This window comes from Oreochromis aureus, linkage group 5 (genome assembly GCF_013358895.1).
Source record: "Oreochromis aureus strain Israel breed Guangdong linkage group 5, ZZ_aureus, whole genome shotgun sequence".
Taxonomy (NCBI): Eukaryota; Metazoa; Chordata; class Actinopteri; order Cichliformes; family Cichlidae; genus Oreochromis; species Oreochromis aureus.
The window spans coordinates 33,142,486-33,164,475 of NC_052946.1; the positions used below are offsets into that span (position 1 = coordinate 33,142,486).

At 37.8% G+C, this 21,990-nt stretch overlaps 1 protein-coding gene and 1 long non-coding RNA gene across 3 annotated transcripts in view; one reads left to right on the plus strand and one right to left on the minus strand.

The window, feature by feature from the left end:
• Nucleotides 1-248: 248 nt before the first annotated feature.
• LOC120440124 lies at nucleotides 249-8,735 on the plus strand. Its single transcript, XR_005612986.1, has 4 exons — nucleotides 249-294; nucleotides 379-433; nucleotides 557-710; nucleotides 8,614-8,735. It is a non-coding gene; the product is annotated as an uncharacterized LOC120440124 (long non-coding RNA).
• Nucleotides 8,406-21,990, minus strand: part of tafa3a (TAFA chemokine like family member 3a) — a 109,517-nt gene continuing 95,932 nt past the window's right edge. Inside the window, exons 3-6 of one of the 2 annotated variants that reach the window (XM_039611823.1) lie at nucleotides 19,530-19,679; nucleotides 18,600-18,724; nucleotides 18,274-18,386; nucleotides 8,406-9,181 (exon numbers count right to left, since the gene is read on the minus strand). In XM_039611823.1, the coding sequence (XP_039467757.1) occupies nucleotides 9,151-9,181; nucleotides 18,274-18,386; nucleotides 18,600-18,724; nucleotides 19,530-19,679 (419 nt within the window). In that variant the 3' untranslated portion in view covers nucleotides 8,406-9,150. The remainder of the gene's footprint in view (nucleotides 9,182-18,273; nucleotides 18,387-18,599; nucleotides 18,725-19,529; nucleotides 19,680-21,990) is intronic. The other variant, XM_039611824.1, reaches the window with a different exon arrangement.

Sequence of the window (21,990 nt, forward strand, 5' to 3'; positions counted from 1 at the left end):
TGATCTGCAGACAGCTGTTGTCACGAACGTAGCACTCGCTTACGTCACTGTCATGAGACATTCTTGCAAAAAATCAGGGTTTTAGTAACGCAGTAACGCAGCGTTCCTACGTGAAAGTAACGGTAATCTAATTACCGTTTTTGCAATAGTAATCCCTTACATTACTCGTTACCTGAAAAAAGTAATCAGATTACGCGTTACTGCCTATCTCTGCTTGTAGTAATGATATCTTTCTCTGGACTAAAACACAATCCAGCTTCATCTTAGAGACAAAGGCAATGGACCACTGACCCAGTAAGTGAAAGATTTTTATTAGCATTATCTTCTGGTCCCCCTCAATCATCAAATGCCTCATTGAGACTCCACCTGCTCCTGCAGTGTAACCTGATCATTAGCAAAAAAATGGATTCTGTCTCGAGCATCAGGAAATGAGGTAAATAAATAAATAAATGAGCAGGTACATATCACAAAATGGGGCCAAGGAGAAAAAAAGCAGTTAGAAATCCATCAGAATGTCATTTTGTATGTCTCCGCTTCTCCTTCTCTGCCCATCCAGATAGATGTCAGCTCATTGCAGGTCTCGCTCCCATTAACCCTTTAGGAGACTGCCGCTGAAGTTGAACGTTTCACCTTCCTATCAAGTCCCCTCCCCCACCGCCTGTTTACAGCCACCCACCCGTCCTCTTCTTCTCCTTCTACTTTTTGTCTGAGTAAGTTCTACAAAAGATAATTTCCTTTTCAAATTACAGCAGGCCTTCTCACTGACCCGAGGGCATTGTGATAATGCAGTGTGGGAGCTGAGAGGGTCTCTGATGAGAGGCAAGAGCAAATGCACTGGCCAGCACTAATGTCTTGTCAACACCATACTTGGAAACGACGCCTATAGGACACAGCACAGCTTCAGACTTGCTGAGCACAGTGGTTCAGAATTCTCTACAGCATTTTGGGTAACATAAAAACTACATATGATTAGCTGACACTTGGTTTGCTCAGAAACCTGCTGCTAGCGCATACGAAAGTACAGTACGTGCTGCTGTAAATAACCAGAAAAAGAAAAGAAAAAAAACTCAACAGAATGTGTGAATGACTTGCCGAAACAGCTCACGGGCTGTGTTGCGATTCATGGGCTAATCGCTTCTCAGTCTACTCAGGCATGAGAAACACAGAGAGAAGGAGGTGTCAGGTACAGCAAGGAATACTTTGATATTAGAATTCAAGGCATCTACGTCTTGCCTTGAGCAGGATAATCCCATTATGCCTCAGGTCACAGCAGTGCACACACAGAGAGGGGCGAAACTCATTTCAAAATAAACTGCTTACAGTTGACAAGAATAACACAAAACAGACGTCAGAAATAACATCAAACTCTGACCAAAACTGAATTAGAACATCCAATTTAGGGTAGAAAAACACCCCTGATATTGAAAACAGAGACTAGTACAATTAGATTTTAAAAAACAGCAAAGTTTTCCAGTTAGACTTTTACAGTTCATCTTGGCTGTTTTCAAGATCGAGCAGTTTTTCATTACAGTCTGTCAGCTTTCATTATGAAATGAGAAAACCTAATTTTGCTGGGTGTATCTGACAGTTTTTCAAACTAATTCATCCTGTCAAGATAAAGCCTGGGCAAACCCAGCAGATGGTGTTTGTGTAACTGAGAGCTTTGTTTCCAGTGAGCACATTTTGCATAGTGCAAGACCCCGCTTGATTTAGATCTAAATATGCACTGTCTTTTGTTTCTCTTTTTTATGAGTAGGAAAATTAGATTTGTATATTTTTTTCAGTTTGTTTGTTTGATTTAGATAAGCCCAAAACACGAGCAAATTGGTTTAGTGCTCTTCAATTATTTAGATTTATTTTATTACATTTAGATGTTACCAAAGGGGGGGATGGGGGGGTACCAATGGAAAGCTGCTACTCTGAGATAAGGTTTACCTGAAATTTAGGTCTAATAATGGCCTTCCAATGAAAATAGGATTGGCGAGTCAGTCTCATCCACTGCCAATAAGACGTGTGCATCTCCCTGACCAGAGCTAGAAATGCCATTTTACTGACATTATTTTCTACCTCAGATGGCTGACCAGGGAATTTATTCCTGGGAGGAGTTATGGGAGGATTTTAATCAACAGCTTCAGAGGCATCAGTCTGTAAAAATTGCAATGAAACCAGCTATAAGCTAATAACCTACACACTATAACACACCTCAAAGAATTCCATTAGAAGGAGATACACTGGAGAAGTTTAATGTGCAGGATGATTTAAATGCAATTTCTGGGCTATTTTTCTTCCTGATAAGAAAAAAATAGGGACGAGGTTTAATAATTTGACAGGAAAATTGCAGCATTTAAAGACAATTCAGCACAAAATTGAAATGTTATTGGCTGTAGGAATATATTTACCCAACAGCTATGAGAGGTGTTCAGTTCATTTTCAAACAAATCTTCAAACTGGTTACCAGTATCACTAACTGATGTCACCTGGTTCCAAAGATTAATACTCTCATCTCAGCTATGATTTACAGTCATTATTTGCTCAATTAAAACATTTTAAAAGCACATAAACCAAATCCAGTGCATTTATAGTAATTGTACAGCCCAGATTATAAACTTAACAGGTTAAAACAGCAAAGGTTTTGTACAGACCAACATCATCCCTGACCAACATCATCCTGGAAAAACTGGCATGCTAATCAGACCAGTCTGGCTCCGCAGTAGGGGTGTCAGAAACACTTGTGATGACTTGGCAAAAAACATTTAGTGTGATGTGTTTTGTCCAGTGCATTCCAGTGCAATGCAATATCACAAAGCAAAGGTGCTACTTTGACAACTCAAGCAAGCATGCATTCCTTCTATCACAGCAGATTTCTACTTGTAGTTGTCATTAAAAATATCCTGTGATTCCTGTCATGGTAATTTGACAGTTGCAAAATTAGTTTACTGTTGTGGATGCAAAGAAAGCAAACAGACTCAGGGAAACTTTAAAGACTTTAATGCTAAAACTTGGGTTTAAAGATGATCGATGGCATAGGGAGCTGTAGAAAGCGTAACTGCTGGAGGGAGAGCATAGTTTTGGGGAAAGAGGAGAGAAATAGGAACTAGCCTCTGACATTATTTTGGAATTTAGCTTGGAATGGCAGCGGAATATGGAGGGAGGCTAAAGGGTTTTTTTTAAACAAAGGTTGGTTGTATATGCAAAGCAGGTAGTATGGTTTACTTAAGGTTATGATACAGACCAACAGGCAAGGGTTAACCTGGCTGGAATAAAGTAATCTATGAAGATCAAAACATAAAACTAGAACCAAAACCTTGAAACATTTGATACACCAGTGGTTGATAAAATGCTCTGGTGAAGGGTGGGTGACAAGGTGCAAGGTGACAATGTAAGACAAATGGAACTACAGGAGACAGAGAAGAGGTAGGAGGGGGTCACTGGGAAAAACACAGGAGACATGGCATAGGCCATGTCATTCTCAAATTTTCTCATTAAGTGCTATCTATTGTTCTGGGATCTGTGCTGTCTTTGAATGTTACACTTTATTTATACCTTGGCTTTTATTCTATTCATAGTAATTATGGGAAGCAATTATGTCTTGCAATTGTTTTCATAACTATTTTATCCTGGTGTTTTCCCATTCCCTCTGTCAGTCTCTCTCTCACTAGCTCTCTCTCTCTCTCTTTCTTTCTCTCTCTCCCATCTCCCTCTCCCTGCTGCTGGCTATCTATCCAGGGAAATTCCTAGATTATCATTTCATCTCTATCTCTACTATGCAAAATACTTAAAGGAGACATATATATATATATATATATATATGTGTGTATATAAAAGCTCTGGTCTCAGACAGCTGTAAATGCTTAGCCAGAGTTATACCCATTCTCACAGACATACAGAAAAGAAACTGTGGCCACAATAACCAGTTCACTGGCTGTTCAAACCTTCTGTTTGAAAGGGGCATCCAATCCCAATCATTTTCTTAGTTCCAGGTTAAACTGAGAGCCAGCACCAAGGAGAAGTAAGAATACAATTCTAGAGATTAAAATGAGCATTTTTACAATTTTTGTCATGGTTAGTCATGGTGTGTCTTATTCTTGAACTGAAGTTATAGTGATACTATTTTTGGAGTTAGATACTGGCATTAAGGAGCAGTAGAATTTTTGTTTGTGTTTTTAGTTTCGTTTAAAGTTAGGCTTTTGAATTCATTTTACTCCATTTTGCTCAGTCATATAGCCATTTTTGTGTTTTAGTTTGAGTTTGCATTTATGTTCTCTTCAGTGTTTTCCTCTGTTTTAACCTTCCATGTCTTCTTTTCTGTCAACTTCATCTCTTTGTTTCCATATTTTAGTATGGTTTCCCACGTCCCATAATTAGGAGAAAAAAAATTAAGATGAACTTTTGCGAGATCTCGCAAAATAGGCAACCAGCTCGAAGCTAACCTGGAGGTCGAGGCATGGTGTGCCAGGAGTGCGGTATTCTCGCCGGCTCTTGGGGGGCTCGACCTCCCGGCCGAGTAATATTAAAACTAAGTAGCTGAAGCCATTGTTGGAAACTGGAATTGGCTGGGCCGCGCTATGAATTCTGGAATAGGTGACGAGCCAGGCAACGAAGGCTGTCCCAATTGGCTGCTCCAAATGCGTCCTTTGTGGCCCAACCTATCCCAGAATTCATAGTGCAGCCCAGCCAATTCCAGTTTCCAACAATAGCGGCAGCTACTTAGTTTTAATATTACTCTTATTACTCTTTCTGGGTCACAAAATAAACTTTTAAGATATTTTCAGGCGAGAATGTAGCTGTGTAAACTTCAAATATCTGCCCAGTTTATCAAGACATCACATATTTGCAAAAGTGCTCCGATGTTTTCGGAGACATCTGTTACCCACCAGTTCGAAGTTTTGTGAAATCTCGCAAAAGTTTTGTGAGATTTCACAAAAGTCCATCTTCATTCTTTTTTTCTCCCATCTCCCTTGCAGGGATCCGTACATAATTTGTTTACTGTGTCATACATTTAGTTTTACTTTGTTACGTGGCTTTAACTTGATTAGTTTCAGCTGTGTGTTGTTATACTCCTGTGTCCTATTCTGCTGTGTCCTACGCTTTATTTTCTTTACCTCCTATGCACACTCACTGCATATTCAATTGGTTGTTAATGCCGGTATCAAATTAGCCAATCATGTGGAAGCTGCTAAATATATTTAGGCCTATGCCTAAAGGTTAAAGGAGAATGAGAGACTGCTTCTAGCTGACAAGAAGTCTATAAAAACTCAAATAACTCCTTGTTTCAACACCAGTATGCAGAAAAGCATCTCTGGATGCACAACATATCAAACCTTGAACCTTGAATTAGTGGACTACAGCAGCAAAAGACCATACCGGATGCCACTCCTGTCAACTAAGAACAGGAAACTGAGGCTACAATTTTCACAGGCTCACCAAAATCTGTTACGTGTTTTGATGTCAATAACCTGAAAGCATGGATCTGTTTGCCTTGTATCAATAGTTCAATATAATGTGGAGGGGTTAACACTTTGGTCCCCTTCATACCAACTGAGCATCATTTAAACATCACAGCCTACCTGAGTATTGTGGCTGACCATGCCCATCCCTTTATAACCACAGTGTGATTGTTGCTTCCTGCTGGATAATATGGCATGTCACAAATCATTTCGTGCTGGCTTCTTGATGTTGACAGTGCGTTCACTGTACTCAAATGGCCTCAACAGACAACAGATCTCAGTCCAGCAGAGCATCATTGAGATGTGGTGGAATGGGAAATTCAGATGAGCAGCTAAAACTTGTGATATGGATCAAAATTCCTGTTTCCCGCACTGTGCTAAATCTACGCCACAAAGAATTAAAGCAGTTCTGAAAGAAAAAAAAAAATGCATCCAGGTACTAAAAACTGTGTAACTAATGAACTGGCAGGTAAGTGTAGTCCTTTTGTTTTCTAGTTTCTAGTGAGTTTTTTGACTTTGTAGTTCTTTGGATTTAACAACTGTCTGTAGCCCAGTCTGCTGGCCAAATATGCCAAGTTGCTCTCTGATGCATCCATTGGAGTATGAACGCGTGTGAATGTTGGATAGTAAGGACTAAAAAGCATAGAAGAAAGTGCTTGTGTGAATGGGTGAGTGTGCCATATTGTAAAAAGCGCTTTTAAGTGCTCCGGGAGTAAAAAAGCTCCTGGAGTAGAAAAGCACTGTATAAGAATCAGTCCATTTAACAACAATAACTGTTCACTCGATGTTTGCATGTCTACCTACCTGGGTCCTTATATATTGAAAGCTAAGAAATATATTCTGCAATATAAGAGTCAATCAGAGTTGTAAAGCAATGTCAATTTTGTTGTTCTGCATGACCTTTCTGATATAATGTTACTAAAGAAATAGTATGCTTAATCACACTAGTGCCCAATTAGAGCTGATTGTGATAAAGTCTGGAGTGAGGGCCACAGCAGTTTTACTTTCTGCCTGTGATCTGTAACCAATGCCAAACTCATCCCATACATCCCATCCAAGTTATTTAACTTCAGAGAATGAAATACAGAAGTGAATAACAAAATTGTCAAACAGCTAGACCTCAGCTTTGCACTGTGGTTTCCGAACACAAAAACTGTATTTCCATTCAACTTCTGTGAAGGTCTTTTATGGCAAAGCAACAAAACCCAGAGGAGCAATGGTATGAAAAGATCTTTCATTATTAATAGAATATTAGCCCGCATAAAGGTGAATGACTGAAGGATTGTGTTTCAGCACTGCAGGGGCTGTAAGTGCACAGAGGTTAATTCTCTGATCCAAGGGTAGATTTGTATCATTGTTTGTAGATAGAAAGGGTTTTTCCAGGGGAACGGATTCATGTCTTCTCCCTCTTTTCCTTGGAGCACTGTGGTAGATTGCCTGGTCTGATTAATCTTAATGAATTATGCAAATAGCCTTTATCTCAAATGATTTAGCAATGTTTCTGTATTGTTTTATTAATGCACTTATGAATTACTCTGTATAATCACGTAGCTTTTCCTCAGCCATTCACTGTTTGTAATTCATCGCCAGCTCTTTATTAAATCCATGGTGGTCTCCAGTGAATTGCATGCAGGAATGAGAAATTAGTCATTACTGTAATTTAATGATTTCTAACCAAACAAGAGGCAACCTGGATCGCTTAACCATAGCAAACCTTCTCATTCCTCCCCTTCAGCATCAGTCCCTGGGGTCTGGTCTTTGGGAGCAAGCTTTTTACATTTTTTGTTTAATTAATTGTGTTTAGTATAAGAAGCATTCAGTGGCAAATGTACCGCTTCACTTACAGATGGAAATTGACTTAGAAAATATGAAATTCCCCATAAAGTGAGGGTTTGTTTTGAGTCTAAACTGAAGCTTTCCCTTTTTCTTTTTTTTTCTCTCTTTTGCAATCTCTGGATTTATGAAAGTGTAGCACAAAGTAATGTTTGATCTTTTAAATATTTTTTTTAACCAAAAGAAATTACTAAAATGCCGTTTTTGCACAGATTATATGATATTTTCCTAGAGTCATAAACATGACACCTATAGAGGAAATATACATTATAATTTCTTTTATTATCATATCAGAAAAGGGGGAGACATTATATACTGTGATTTCCTGTCCCTAAGGTATACATCACATGCAGGTGAACTATAATTGCATCCCTAACTTTCTTATGACTTCTCAAAGAAACACAGTTCTAACCAACTTTCATGATAGAGCTTCCCGTCCATCAGTAACTATAATAACTATATTATATGTGTCAGAATGAACGGACGTTTTATTTGACCTTGAACCCCACTCAAATGGCTATGTCACTAGGGCTAAATAATCCTGTGCCTTTTACTGATTGTCTTCCAACCTCCTGTTGTATACTCCTCAGTCTAATTCCCTCAGAAGCTTTATTTTACTACACATAGTAACAAGGATTTTGGATTTATAACAGAAAAAGCCTCATGGGATCTCAAAAAGCAAGTAAATAAGTCCTATAATTTGATTGTGATGGGTAGCATTAATTTAATGCAATAAACCAAGGATGACACTAACATCTACTTTGGGAAATGAACCAAATAGGATTAAGGTTGTTTAGGGTAAGAGATAATTATCTCCCTGGACCAGATTTCAGATACTTTTTTTTAAGTCTGTTAATTTTGAGAAGAACAGTGCAATGCGATTTCACCCATTTGTATTTTTGAACATGGCCTACTTTTGCATTTGCTGATTTTCACATTTCAAATCCACCATGAACACAACCTTGATTAGCTGTGAGCTCTCCCCCTCTTCCTGCTTTTTTTGTCAGATTATTTGCTTGACCTGCTAATTTTAAGTCCCAACAGCTCCTGCCTATACAGCACTATGGCCTGGTATGCAAAATGCCTTAACAGAAACTGTAAAAAAAAAAATAAAATCAAACTTTCTTTTTTAAACAGCAATATCCATTAAGTTAGATTTATTGATATAATACTGACATTTGTAATGAATAGTAGTCACCAGGCTTTGAAAACAACAGATACCATTAAAACATTTTGGCAGAACTGAGCTATGTTGACCCTTGGTGAGCTGTAGCTAAACATCTTACATTTTTTCTTGGTTTCATTGTTGTGGCATTGTCTTTTTGTCTTTCAGAAAGAAGACTTGACATCCTAACAAACTTAAAAAAGCCAGACACTTTAAATTAGCAAAAAGAAACAGAAGAGATATCTGCTCCATAAGGCTAAAAGGAACGGAAATGCTTATGATCTCACGAGATCAACACAGATATGCATCAAGAGTCCTGGGGCTCTTTGTGGCAAGAAAATAACACAAAAGTTTCACATCACATGGTTTTGTTTCAAGAGTGATTTTTTTTCTGTTATCCAGAGTCCTTTAGTCAATATATATCTTCACTGTTGAGATCTCCAGTCCAAAGGAATAAAACTATAATACAAAGAGAGATTTGGTGGGCAGTAGAGTTCAGAGGCAGCTACTGTTGATGCTAGATCAAAAGTCGGGAATTTGTTTGGATATGTAGTCTTATACGATGCTCCCTGGTCCTCCATTCATTCACTGGAATGTCCGTGATTGTTGTCCTCATTGGTCCCTGGTTACCACCAATTCTCAAAACACGACATCCAATTGTCCAACGGTGTTGATCAAAGAAACAGTGTCTGGTTTCAAATGAGGTTATCCTTGAAACAGACGACTATCGGGTGACCTAGAGACAGGGAAAGAATAAGAAGTTAGGAAGCAGAAGGAAATACTGCAAATGGGTCGTGTTCTTATTTGACTATTAATGATAACACTCTTGAGGCCAGTTATGGCATAAACTGTTGGTGAAGGTTTGTTTTTTTGGTGTTTGTTTGTTTTAAATCTGCCCACTTTCAGGTATTTTTCACACTTTGAAATCTGAGGCATTGTTTGAACATGAATATCTCAAAAACCAGTGAAGACAAACATTTCACTAGCTTTTCTTACCATAACATTGAATCAGGACTTGTAATTTGGCACACATGCAAATATAAGTGTGCCAAATGAGTATTGGCTTATTAAAATATGAAAAAGCATGACATTCATAGTCACAAACATGAGGAAAAGGCTATTTTCATTCAACTGTCATGATGGGTTGAGCAAATATAACTAAAAAAAAAAAAACTATCAGTAGATTGCCTACTTGAATTCCAATTATAATTGGAAGATGACCTGGAGATTCCAGAGGTTACTATATATAGCTGAGAAAATTGTCTAAAATGTTCTAGAAATATTTAAAATGTTCCAAAAAAAAAATTCTAAACATTTTAAACATTTGATGATTTAAAACAGACTAACCTATCTATTCGTTAAAAAATACAAAATACATTTCTGACACTCATGATGAATGTGTAAAATTCTGATATAATCAAAATGTGAAAAATATCACAGAAAAAAATACCATACTGCTGCTGTTATGATAAAAGAGCATAATGTTTTTGCTTCTTTATGACTGACAACTTCTAAAAGTTGCACACACTGACTTTGGAATCCATGTGGATTTTGAGCATAAATAAAAAGCTTAATGAACATTAGCATTGGTGATTGCTGATTATTTTAGCAGCAGAGCTTTATGGCCGTTTTTGCCTTTTGATCCAGTACGTTAGTTGAGACAAAAATATTTAAATAATTCAAAAAAACAATATTCACATTATATACAGATGTTCACAGCACAGATGTTCACAGCACAATCACCAGACAGGGTTCTTTGTAGAATTAACTGTTGTAATTATAGTGATTTCTTACATTTTCACCCAGCACCAGCTTAAATTTTCAATCTGTTAAATAAATTAGGTTATGATGAAATACCTTCAGAAGTAATGCCACTGCTGTGTACCTCAGCTGAGCATGCCTGGTTCGAATTACTAAACACCAAGTATCAAACTAATAAAGAAATTGTTATAATACTTTAATATTAAAGTAAATAATCGAACTTTAAATATACAAAAATCAAGCTAGTATTAAAAAATATCCATTACCATTGCTATAGATTCTTACCATCTGACTCGCCTTGAAATAATAGCTTTTCCATTAAAAAACTTGTTTTGATGCTACATCTTTAGCAGTTTATATCTCTTGAAAGTCTGACAGGTTCAAGGTGCTCATATTCCCAGCATGGTATGTTTGTAATTCTAAAACCTGAGCAGTTACATAGCAAAAAACATGACGTCAATGATTTCCATGCAGACAGAGGGAATATTATTATTCATGATGGCATACAACTGGAATAAGTATTCTCAGATGTTTTCATGAATATTAATATAACGGATTGAAAGATGCATTTTGTAGCTACTACTCTCACTTTAAGCAAATCTCTAAAAATACTCTGGGAGGTGAATGCTGTTCTTTGTTGGTTTGCCCTTTAAAAAGTAGAACACAAGTAACTCTGTGACTTGGCCTGTGATGTTAGACACACTTTAATACCAACACAGACACACCCACACCCACACACACACATACAAACACACAGACAGCCAGCAAGAAAGGTTGATATAAGAACAGGTGTTCCTGTGTGAATATTTGCACTTTAGTGCTATTCAGTTAGAACTTAGTGGGGTCTCACCAGTTGAATCAATAAGGACTTTACCGCACACAATCAGTGTTCTGAGCAAAGCAATCCAAAAGCTGTGTTGAAGCGTGATTTTTCTGCTGCTTAGAGCTGCAGCTGATAATACAGAGCTTGCTGTTTGGGGAGCCACAATTTAATTTTCACTTCCATGTGGCAATCCTCGGGAATCACGGGTGTGAGAGAGAATTTGAAAATTAGTAGGTCTTATATTACTTTTGCAGGAAGCTGTAAACGGAGTACATCCATGGTGTGGCTTAACATGAAGTTAGGTCTTGTTATTTTGTCAACAGTATAAGAGAAAAATCTTGGCACATTATTACTGCTACAGTGTCCTAGTGTGACCTACAGTGAAATGCACAAATACACATGAGGATAGAACTACTAGCCCCCTATGAAAAGTTCAGTATTTCTAAAGTGCGGTTAAACAGAACAAGGAATTTTTGCAAAAGCTTTTCCAAACATGCTAGTGTTATTTTGGATGTTTTAAAACAACACACTTCCAGTTTGCATAGTATTTCTCCAAATTGGCCTTAACATTTGATAGCGGTTTGAAGGTCTCTTCTGCAGACGTGGAGATTTTCTTGCTCGGCAACCTCCCAGGTAATTTCTGTTCAGGGTTCTCATGATTGCCTTCTTTGAGTCTACAATTTTTCTCTCCAGAGTCTTTGAAATCTTTTGCATCAAACCTCCTTCAAGCTTGTTTTCTACTGCATAGCACCCTATGAATTTCTTCATGATACTTCTCACTGGTTCATGACAATTAAAATGTTGTGATAACTGCATCTCCCGATTTGTGAGCATCAGCATTTCTTTTTCTCAAGTCTAAACTGATTTATTTTGTTTTTTACTATGATTCCTTCTCAAGGGACATCTTAGAGCCTTTCTGCAGTTTTTATACTACATGTAAATTGGAAGATATCCCTCAGTTCTAACTTGATGCTTCAAGCTTTGACAACATTAAAGCACATCATTGCACAGAAGCTGTTTGTTCTATGGCTCGATAAGAATGTCAGCTTTTTTCTGGGCTAATAAAATTGATAATGATAATTTGTGTGTGTGGGGGGGGGGGGGGTCCTTTGCACTGATATAAAAGCCATTGGGTACATTTTTACAAAAAACTCATCTGTATTTTTGTTTTTAGGCCATCCATTATTAGATTTGCACTTCATATTATTATAGTGTTAAAAACAAACAAACTAAACTAACTAACAAACAAAACAAAAAAATCAATCTGTTGAATCAGAATTACTTAATCCCTTTGCCTGTTTAGTTGTGTTTTACTTCCTGCTTGATTTGCTAGCTGTTCTGTGTCTGGTATTGACTTTAACTTGCCCTGTCTCCTTATGTTCATCATCTTCAGCTGTGTTAGTTCTCCACCCATTACTTCTCCCATTTGTCCTTTGTTGTATTGTATGTGTAGTTGTGTGTCCCTGTAGTAGAACATTCCCTGTATTGGGATTCCTAGTGTTATCTGAGTCTGGATTCCCTGTGCTTCTTGTACATTCCAATAAATATTGGACGTTTGGAATCCCTGGTTTTGCTCTCTGTTCATCCCCAGATGTTAGACTTTGTAATTTCTTGACTTATCAGCATTAAAAGCTTGTTAATATTTTACTCTTGTCTTCTGCATCCTGTATTTGTGTCGGTAAATTACCACCATACACACACAGTCTTTTCTATGACACATTGCATCCTTATTTATAATATTTAATTTTTAATTATTACATTTCACTTTATTGCACAGTAACTGTGAAAGCCCCACAACTGAAGATGTTTTCTATTGTAAAAGGAAAGTTAGAAAAGTACAAGTACAAACACATTTGTGACTGCAGAAGGAGATTCTAACGGGCATTTCACGTCTTAAAGGACTAGTGACAGAGAAAAAAAGCTTGGACACTAAACAGAGTAAAACCAAAGCAAAATGATGTTAGCAGTCACAAAAACTTGAAGCCTAGCAAAAGCTTATCAAAGCAATTAGCATTCATTGGTTTCTGGGTGTCACTGTGATGGTTACTGGGGAGTAAACACACAAAGGGGAATCAGCAGAAGTCAGCTCTTTTTGGTTTAATGCTTAAGTTGCTTCAGGATAAAAGACCACACTTGACTGTTCAATCGCAGGTCAGTCACATTAAGAATCTAAGACTCTGCTTTGGATGGATAGCTACTGAAGCACATCTGTGTGCATGGGCACATTTGTTTGTACACTATGGCCATATCCATGAGAATCTGCACATCATTGTTAAGTAACAAAAAGAATAATTCACAGTTCTAATAACCTTTTACTCTCCTCGAGAAATATTGGAGAATTTTCGAGTTTTCATTGTGCAAATTACACAGTTGATGTCAGCCTCGATCAATGATTTAAAAAGCAAAACAACTGTCTTTAAACTTACTTAGCTCATCTTTCGGAGCTGTCTATTGATTAAACATTCACTGAGCATTTCCCTGCCTTTTAACTCTAAATACCAGTTTTATTCTCATGCTTTCGACTGACAATATAGTGGGGAAATAGATAAATAACTGGATTCAATTTCAAGAAAAAACTACCAACCAAAAAAAGGGACAAAGTTTATAACTTGTTTGTTCGAGGGCTATATTGCACATATGTACCTTCAATCAACTAAATATTATAAGCAACACTTTTGTCAATGAGTTTTTTGAAAAATGAGCTCAAAGTGCAGAGATTCTTTGCATAAAAAATCATCTTATACAGTGATTGTGTTCATTGATATTTTCTTTTATAGTCATTTTAATCAATTAGAAGATGGTATAGGGTTCCCGGTTAGCAGATGTGTAATGATGAGAGTTTATTTCAGGGCTGGTCTGTGGAAAGAAATTCCAATAAGGTGGATTTAGATATACTGTGAATAACCAGCATCAGCAGTGTTCTGCTTTCCCATTACCTTTCAATGCATTTACCTTTGTGTTTGAGTATAAACCATCTATTTAATGGAATTTCTCATGCTTATTTCTTTCTTGTTGTTTTAACAATACACATTTTATATTTTGGCCAGTAAAACTTCTTTTCTCATGTGGATATTATCTGGGGTCTCGGAAAACATTGGATTCCAGCTAAGGTTATTTATTCTCTCAGCTGGACTACACCTATAATTTATCTGATACATTGTAGCTAAAATGCATACACTTTACACAGTTATGTTAGAGAGAAGAAGAGATATTTTCATATTTTTTTACTGGAAAAAAAATCTCTCTTGGACAGCTATCAATCAACACACTTCAACACTTTCTCTACAAGCGGCACCTGTCAAGTGGAAAGGCTCTCTTTTTGTTTTGTCTTCTGATTGATGAGAAGTGAAAAGCGGGAGCAGCCGAGGTTATAATTCCTGACATTAAGAGCAGGACCATAACACTAGCTGCTGCTGGACATGCTGAGAAAGAGGTAACAACTGGAGCTGTCTGAAAAGGGGCCTAGGGAGGTGTTAAGACATCTACTTTACTGATGTGACTTCATCATAACTGAATTGACACTTCTTTTTTTTAATCGAAGCAACACTGCTGGGCAATAAGTACTGTAGGAGGCATGTACTGCAAAGTCTGTTCTGGACCCTTAATGTTCCAAATATGAAATATAACTTAGAGACTGAAGAGTTTGAACTGAGCTCAGTCTAAAAGCAGTATTGTAAACAACAGTGGGGTTACCTTTTGTTCTCTAAAGCATTTCTGCCCACTGGTTTTGTAAAGACACTGATAAAAGCTGTGAAGCCAAAACAAACTGTAAACTTGCAAGTCCTAAGTTCAAAGAAACCAATATGCAGTGTACTGTAAAACCAGGCTACCTCTGACCTTTCTCTTTCTGTACATGGACGTACTTAAATTAATGTAATTATGACTGTTATTGGACTTTTTACACTTTACCCTGTTTAAAAACTGCAAAAAGTATTTTTTAAGTCCAGTTTTTGTAAAAATGTCTGCATGGTGTCAATAGTTAGTTTATATAGACCTAAAAAAAAGTGGTTGTAAAATCTTCAAATCGCATATTATATAAGAAAAGTGGAGTGTAAAATACAATTTTCACCAGAGTTTATGTCTTTCAACCTAAGTTGTAACCAAGACTTAAAAGGCTTACATTTTGTATCATTGAAATACTATTTTTGGATATGCTCCAGTTTCATTTGTTGGAATTTCTATTCAGAGAGTAATAGACTTCACAGAAACATTTACTGCACCAATGCCACACTTAAGAACCTGAGCTCAGTCCTCAGGAAACCCTCCCTTCATTCCTCAGAATGATGTTAACTGTTGAGATACTCAGGTACAGAGCCCTCTAGCAAACATAAGCCGTCCCTGGCTGGCTCTCTGTGGGAGGTAGCAAGGCCATGAGCATGGAGTGACCCCCGCTGACTCCCTAATCAAAAAAGAGTTGAGGTTCTGACGGGTTCTACTAGCCACCTGGACCCCTGCTCGTCTGTGCCTCTGTTTCTGCTTTCCCATGGCTGTGTGAGAGGGCATGAATTATTAACCCGGCTAAAATAAAAAGCTCTGCTTCATCCCGGCCTCCTGTAGGCATGAATAATGGAAGAGGCAGCTCAACTACAGGCGTTTGGTGAGTCAAACAGTGGACCGTGATGGATGGCTAAGGGCCTACTGTGTCCCCCCTCCTCACCTACCATCCACTTCAGGTCCACCACACCCTCAAACCCAGAACACACTTCCAGATAACCTCTATTAATCTCCAGAAGTGCTCCAGCTTGAGCCCTCCTGGCTCCTTCAGCATATCCCACTCGACAATTTTGCTTCCTGGGGGAATATTTGTTCGTTGTTTGTTTGTCTTTCTCCTGCCATTGCTTGCCTTTGTTTTGCTTCTCTCTTGCACTTTGGAAGTCAAATGCAAGCCTATTCAAAGGCAGGCTGTGATTCAAGCCTCCCCTCACTTAACCTTAATGCAGAAACCTTGAGGATGAGATGGCTACATGGTATACGAATCTGATCAGTCATGCGAAACATTTCGTTCATCAGAGGCTGCAGTTTCCATCTTGTATCAGTGACCTCAGTGGTGTACAATCACATTGTCTATTACAGATATGATAATTGTTTTTTGCTTACAAAGTAGTCAACTACCAACTGACAGTGCAGACTCTCATGATAATTGTATTTCTATATTTATTCTAGTCATATAAAAGATTATATCTGACTTTCAGCCTGTAATGATTTAATTTCTTTGAGTGTGAAATTACGCATGCAGAAAAAAGACAAATGTCTTATTGCATATATTAATGAAGCACAAAATGAATATTCAGTAATCATTTTGACACTAAATATTTTGCAGTCTGGCTGTCTTAAAACAAGCCTAGATGTCAACTTGTGATTAAAACCCTGAGCTCATTTCATGATTTAATAATTGTAATTCATCAAGTGCTATTTAAATATGTCAGATTATCTCTTAAATCCCCAAGAAATTACATTCTGACAGAAAAAGTTAAAAGAAACCAATTGTGACTAATATTACAACAATTAGTTCTGATTAAATACGTATTACTTTTGAATGTTGCTTAACAGGAGCTACATATAAAATAAACTGAAGCCATAATAAAATATACAGTATATGCTATATTTATCTCAGCTCATCTCCAAAGTTGTTTAAGAACACGGTGAAGGCACTGAATGCATTATCTCTATTTATATGCATTGTTATGATGTAGCTCTATATCATATCTCTATATCAGTCCAATAACATACCTATCATCAGTATATGAATGTGTTGTATTCTTCATTTCTTAATTTGACATCTACTATGTGTTCAGCAAATGTATACACTAATGGAAAACTTTATTAGGTACACCTGTTCAACTCCGTCTTAACATAAATAACTATTCAGTCAATCACATGTAGACATGGTGAAGATGACCTGCTGACATCTCAATGGGAAGAAAAGGGGACCTTTCTTCCCACTTTTGACTCAAACCAAGCATCAAAAGTACAAAGAAAGTTCATTTAAGTGACTTTGAATGTGACATGGTTCTTGGTGTGAGACAGGCTGCCCTGAGTAATTCAGAAACTGGTGATCTACTGGGATTTTCCTGTACGACCATCACTGGAATTTACAGTGAATGGTGCAAAAACTGAAAAGATCCAGGGAATAGCAGTTCTTTAGGCAGACATGCCGTGTTAATGCTGGATGTCAGAGAAGAATTGACACTAGTAGTAGAACAAATCTCTGAATGTACAACAGCATTGAACCTTGAAGTATGTGACCTCCATCAGCAGCAGAAGACCACATCAGTGTTACTCCTGTCAGCTAGGCAATGGTTACTGAGGCTGCAATTCACACAGACTCACTAAAATTGGGCAACTGGTCTTTATTAATTCTTCTTCTTTATCAATTTCTGCTGAAAAATTCACATGGTAGTACCCATCATCTGATGGCTAATTCCAACAGGATTAATAACACAACAACTTCAAATCGTCTCTAACTGGTTTCTGGAAAGTAACTGCACTCATGGCTTCCACAGTCTCGAAATCTCAGTCCAACAGAGCACATTTGGTATGTGTAGGAAAGGATTTCCATCAGCAATGTGCAGCTGACAAATTTGCAGCAACTGTATGATGCTGTTATGTTGATATGGACCAAAATCTCAGAGGAACGTTTCCTGCACCTCGTTAAATCTATGCCACAAAAGCAATAGAGGGTCCAGACTGATACCAGCAAGGTGTACCTTATAAAATATCCAGTCAGTGTACAATACCATGCATTTTTATTGCCTTCTTTACTTGGAACCAGGCCTTTTCCAGAAAGCCTGATTGAGATTTTCAGTCCAAAACAGTTTTAAACTGGCTGACACAGTTGGATCATATATTAAACACATTTTAACCTGTCAGCTCCCTACAAAGTTTGAATGATTGTGCCAAGGTGGGAAAAGAGGATGTAATTGTCTGGTGTATTTAACAACACTTGAGTGATCATCCCGTGTCCTGCCTCCTGCAGCTCAAGCCAGGCAGTTTGTCCACATAAACCAACCTAATTTTCCTAACATTATCTAGAATTTGGATGATCGAACACAGTCAGAAAACAGAAATCGTCCAAACGAGCAGCTTCCCTATACATCCTGGTCTGCCCCAGAGCCACCTGCATTGCCGAATACCTTATCTAAATGCTGCAACTAAATTAGTAGCTTAAGTAAAATACAATAAACTGACTGTAGTTAGACAACAAAATAGGTCTAAAAGTAAATAGATTGCTGAACTTAACTCACCCCCTTCCAGTGCAGAAGCTGATCGCTTCAAGATACACTTCACTGATTCTCCCCTGTGAGTCACATCTTCCTCTCCTGCTGCCTTCTACTCTGCCTACTCTGATCTCATTCATCTGAAGTTAATGAAAAAAAAACTTTCAGTGCTTTCTTAGGTTTTCTTCCTTTCTTTCACCTCGCACTTCCCCGTTATTTTAGGGTCACGTTTTCTTACAGCTTTTATTCTAGGCTGTGACTTTGTTATCACTGTGTTATTGTGTTGATTTTAGCAATTTAATGAATGAAGGAGCGAACCCACTTTTTACTTTCAAACACAGAACTTAACACACCTTAGTTGTCTTAACTTTGTTTCCTGTACTGCAGCTCCATCCTTTGAGGTCGGGCAGCACTTTGCACTCTTCTCCATCCATGCAGGGATGCATCTGGCACCACCACTTCTGTGCAACTATGGATGCTGGGAGTAAAATAAAAGCAGAAATAAAGGAAAAGAAAAAAACAATTAGCACCATGCTGTTTAAATATGCAGCTCTCTTCTGCTCTGGCTGAAGTAACAGCAAGTGCCTTTGACTTCTATACACAGCACAGTGATTAACGAGAGCATTTTGATCTCTAGCTGGCGGTGGAGACCTGTCAGTCCTGCCCCGGAGTGTTTTCAGGCCTGAATTACAGGGCATGGGTCAATGTCAAGCCAGTGAGAGTTGTGAGCAGGTGTGTTAAGGTGTGTGGAGGATGAATGTTTGTATGTAGGAGGAGAACGAAAGTGTGCAGCAAGCTTATGTGTCAAGATTTTTTGTTGCTTCAAGGAGGCCTATAGGGTAGAAACAGCTTTCCCTGACATTTCTAAAGTGAAGGGAGAACTGTCAAAATATGGAAGCCTTGTCAGAGATATTACAGTGAAAAGAGGAGATAGGGATCGATTCACCTGTAACTGAGGCCACTTTTGACATGATTTTAAATGACCTGGCCTTCTGTCTGCTCCACTGAACATGTCTGATATAACTTCAAAAGCAGACAAAGAGCTGAGTGAATGAACTGGTAAGTGATTTGATTTGAAGATTATGAAGCCTTTGGGTTATACAACAGCAATCTCAACATTGTATTTTTTGCTTCACGAGAAACTCCCTGTGCCAAACGATCAGTGAAATAAGCACCAGAGGCACAGTGACAGGTGTGACAGGTTTACACCATGCCACATTTCTACCCTAATCAGAATTTGGTCTCAAATCATCACCAAAACTGTAATGAGACGCTTGGCATACCGTCTACACAAGATGGAGCTGCTCTTGTTGTTCCTGCCACCTGTCCAGGGAAGCAGGAGCATTTGACAGTCTGGGATCGCTCTTCGATCTTGTTCTTGTTGCAGCATCGATGTGCAGCAATTACCTCACAGGTTCCTGCTTTCACATGAACTGGAAACACAAATATACACATTGGTTAGAATGTATGAGACGGCCTTTTTCAAACTGAAATAGTTCTCACCACAACAATAAAGCTACAAATACCAAGACTCTAAATGGGTAGTTTGTATACAGTGTTTGTATTTTTTAATATATGGGTCTTTTGTTTTTCTTATAATGCTTGATATGTCTTGATGCATTCTCAATCATCCAGGTAAGGAAATCTCCAAAAGTTGATTCTGTTCATCTGGACGTAGCGTTTTCAGCGGGAGACTCCCACTGAAAATGCTTGATATATTTTTTGGATTCATTGAAAATTACATTAAATCATTTAAAGGAGCATTGTGTTAGGAGATCTATTCAGCCAGTACTTTGGTCAAGATCACAAGAGGAGAAGCGCATGTTGTGATTGCGGGAGAAGCTGGAGCTCCCATAGAAAATAAGTGCAAGCAGAAGGGTACAAACTCAGGGCCGTCTTGCATGGAGCTAAAACTTTCAACCACTGAACCTCTATTCCCTTTACACTCTGAATGTCCAACCTTGTTTTTGATATTCTGCCCCATTCCCATGTGGCTGCACTAAAACTGTAATTCTTTGCAAAGGTTACTTTCTAATATAGATTATCTAATTGTCCTTACCTTTCCTGTATCATTTACAAAATTAATCATACAGAAGACTCCAGTGCAGTTGATGGGAATCATTTTAAATATACATTTGTGACTAATTATGGCAGCAGTGGGACTGGCTAAAAATAAATTAAAGTGCCCTTTTTTATGGTGATGGATGAGCATGGTAAACATTGCAGCATATTTCCAGCATTTGTGGTACACTAAACTAACCAGTTGCGGGTGGTACTCTCATATTACTGTACAGATATGTAAGTTTTATCAGTTTTGCAAGAGAGCAAAGAAATTTAAAGATGCCCAAAAGCTAACCAAATGAATATAAACAAGGTACACTGGCATCTTTTTGTAATATGGCATCAACTGCCCAGCTACTAAATTATAGTACAGCTCAAAAAAACTTTTTTTAAATTCAGAAAGTTCAAATTTCATAGATTCTTTATTGGTTACCTCTAAATTAAAATATTTCAAGTCCTTTTTGCTTTACTTTTGATGCTCATGGTTTATAGCTCATGTAAATGAGAAATCCGGTGTCCTAAATTTTTAGAATAGCTCCAATGATCAGTTAGAAGGATTTCCAATAAAATGTAAAATTTAATCTGAAAAGATAACATTGGGCCAAAAAGGCATCTGACACAGTTCTTTTTCTACTTAGTTCAGATAAGCAATGTTGACTCTGGCTCAGGAGTGGGTTGACATTAGCTCTGACAGTCGTAGCCCCTTTCCTAAGGATATCTGTTTGCGGTGGCTCTTGATGGTCTGACACCAGCTTCTGTTGTTTGTGCAACTTTTCCTACCACACTTTTCAACTTTTTATCAATATGCTTCAATCCAGCAGTCGCACAGCCAGCTTCTCCAGCACTGAGCTTCTGTGGCTTACCCTCTCTGTGGAGTGTTTTGATGATCGTTATTCAGATAACAGCGAAGTCACCAGTCTTCCCTATGATTGTGGTTACATTCATTGAACTAGACTGAGACAGCTATATTGTTTGAATAGTGATTTACTCAAGATCAGAATGGCATATTCTAATAATTTAACAAATTTTTGATTTTCAAGCGTTACAAACCACAATTCTCGATTACTTGGATTACATGGATTAGTAATATGAATACCCACTGTACAGTTCTTTCCAACAAAACAAGTGTTCTGCAAAGATCAAGAGAAAGTAGTCATCCAGTATAAAAGATAGTATAAAGCATAGTGCTGAGAAAAGGTGCAAGAGAGACTGTTGTTAATGTTTTGTCAGGACACGAGTTTTGCCCATAGAAGACTGCACAATGTTTCCCCAGCAGAGTGCTTTCATGCCTATATTATTATAAGGAGAGTCCCACTAGTACCAATTATCTGTTATAGTGAAATCTTATTTGAAACACCAAAACACCATGGCTACTTCATATCCAGGTCATACCCCAGGTGGAGGAGCCTGACTTTGAACTTCATGTAGCTCCACTGGTCCACATACCCATATCCTTGAGCGGCACACACAATGCACTGACCCATAATCCCAACCAGAGGACAAAAGTAACACCTTCCATTAGGGTAAGCCTAATCTTACTGATAATATAACATCAACAAAAGACATAGTTTTAAATTATTTGGCAAAATAATGGCAAAAAAATGCAATACCAGTTACAAGGACATTGTTTTTACTGTCATTAGCTTTGATGAAAAACCAATACTGCTCTTTACATTACATTCA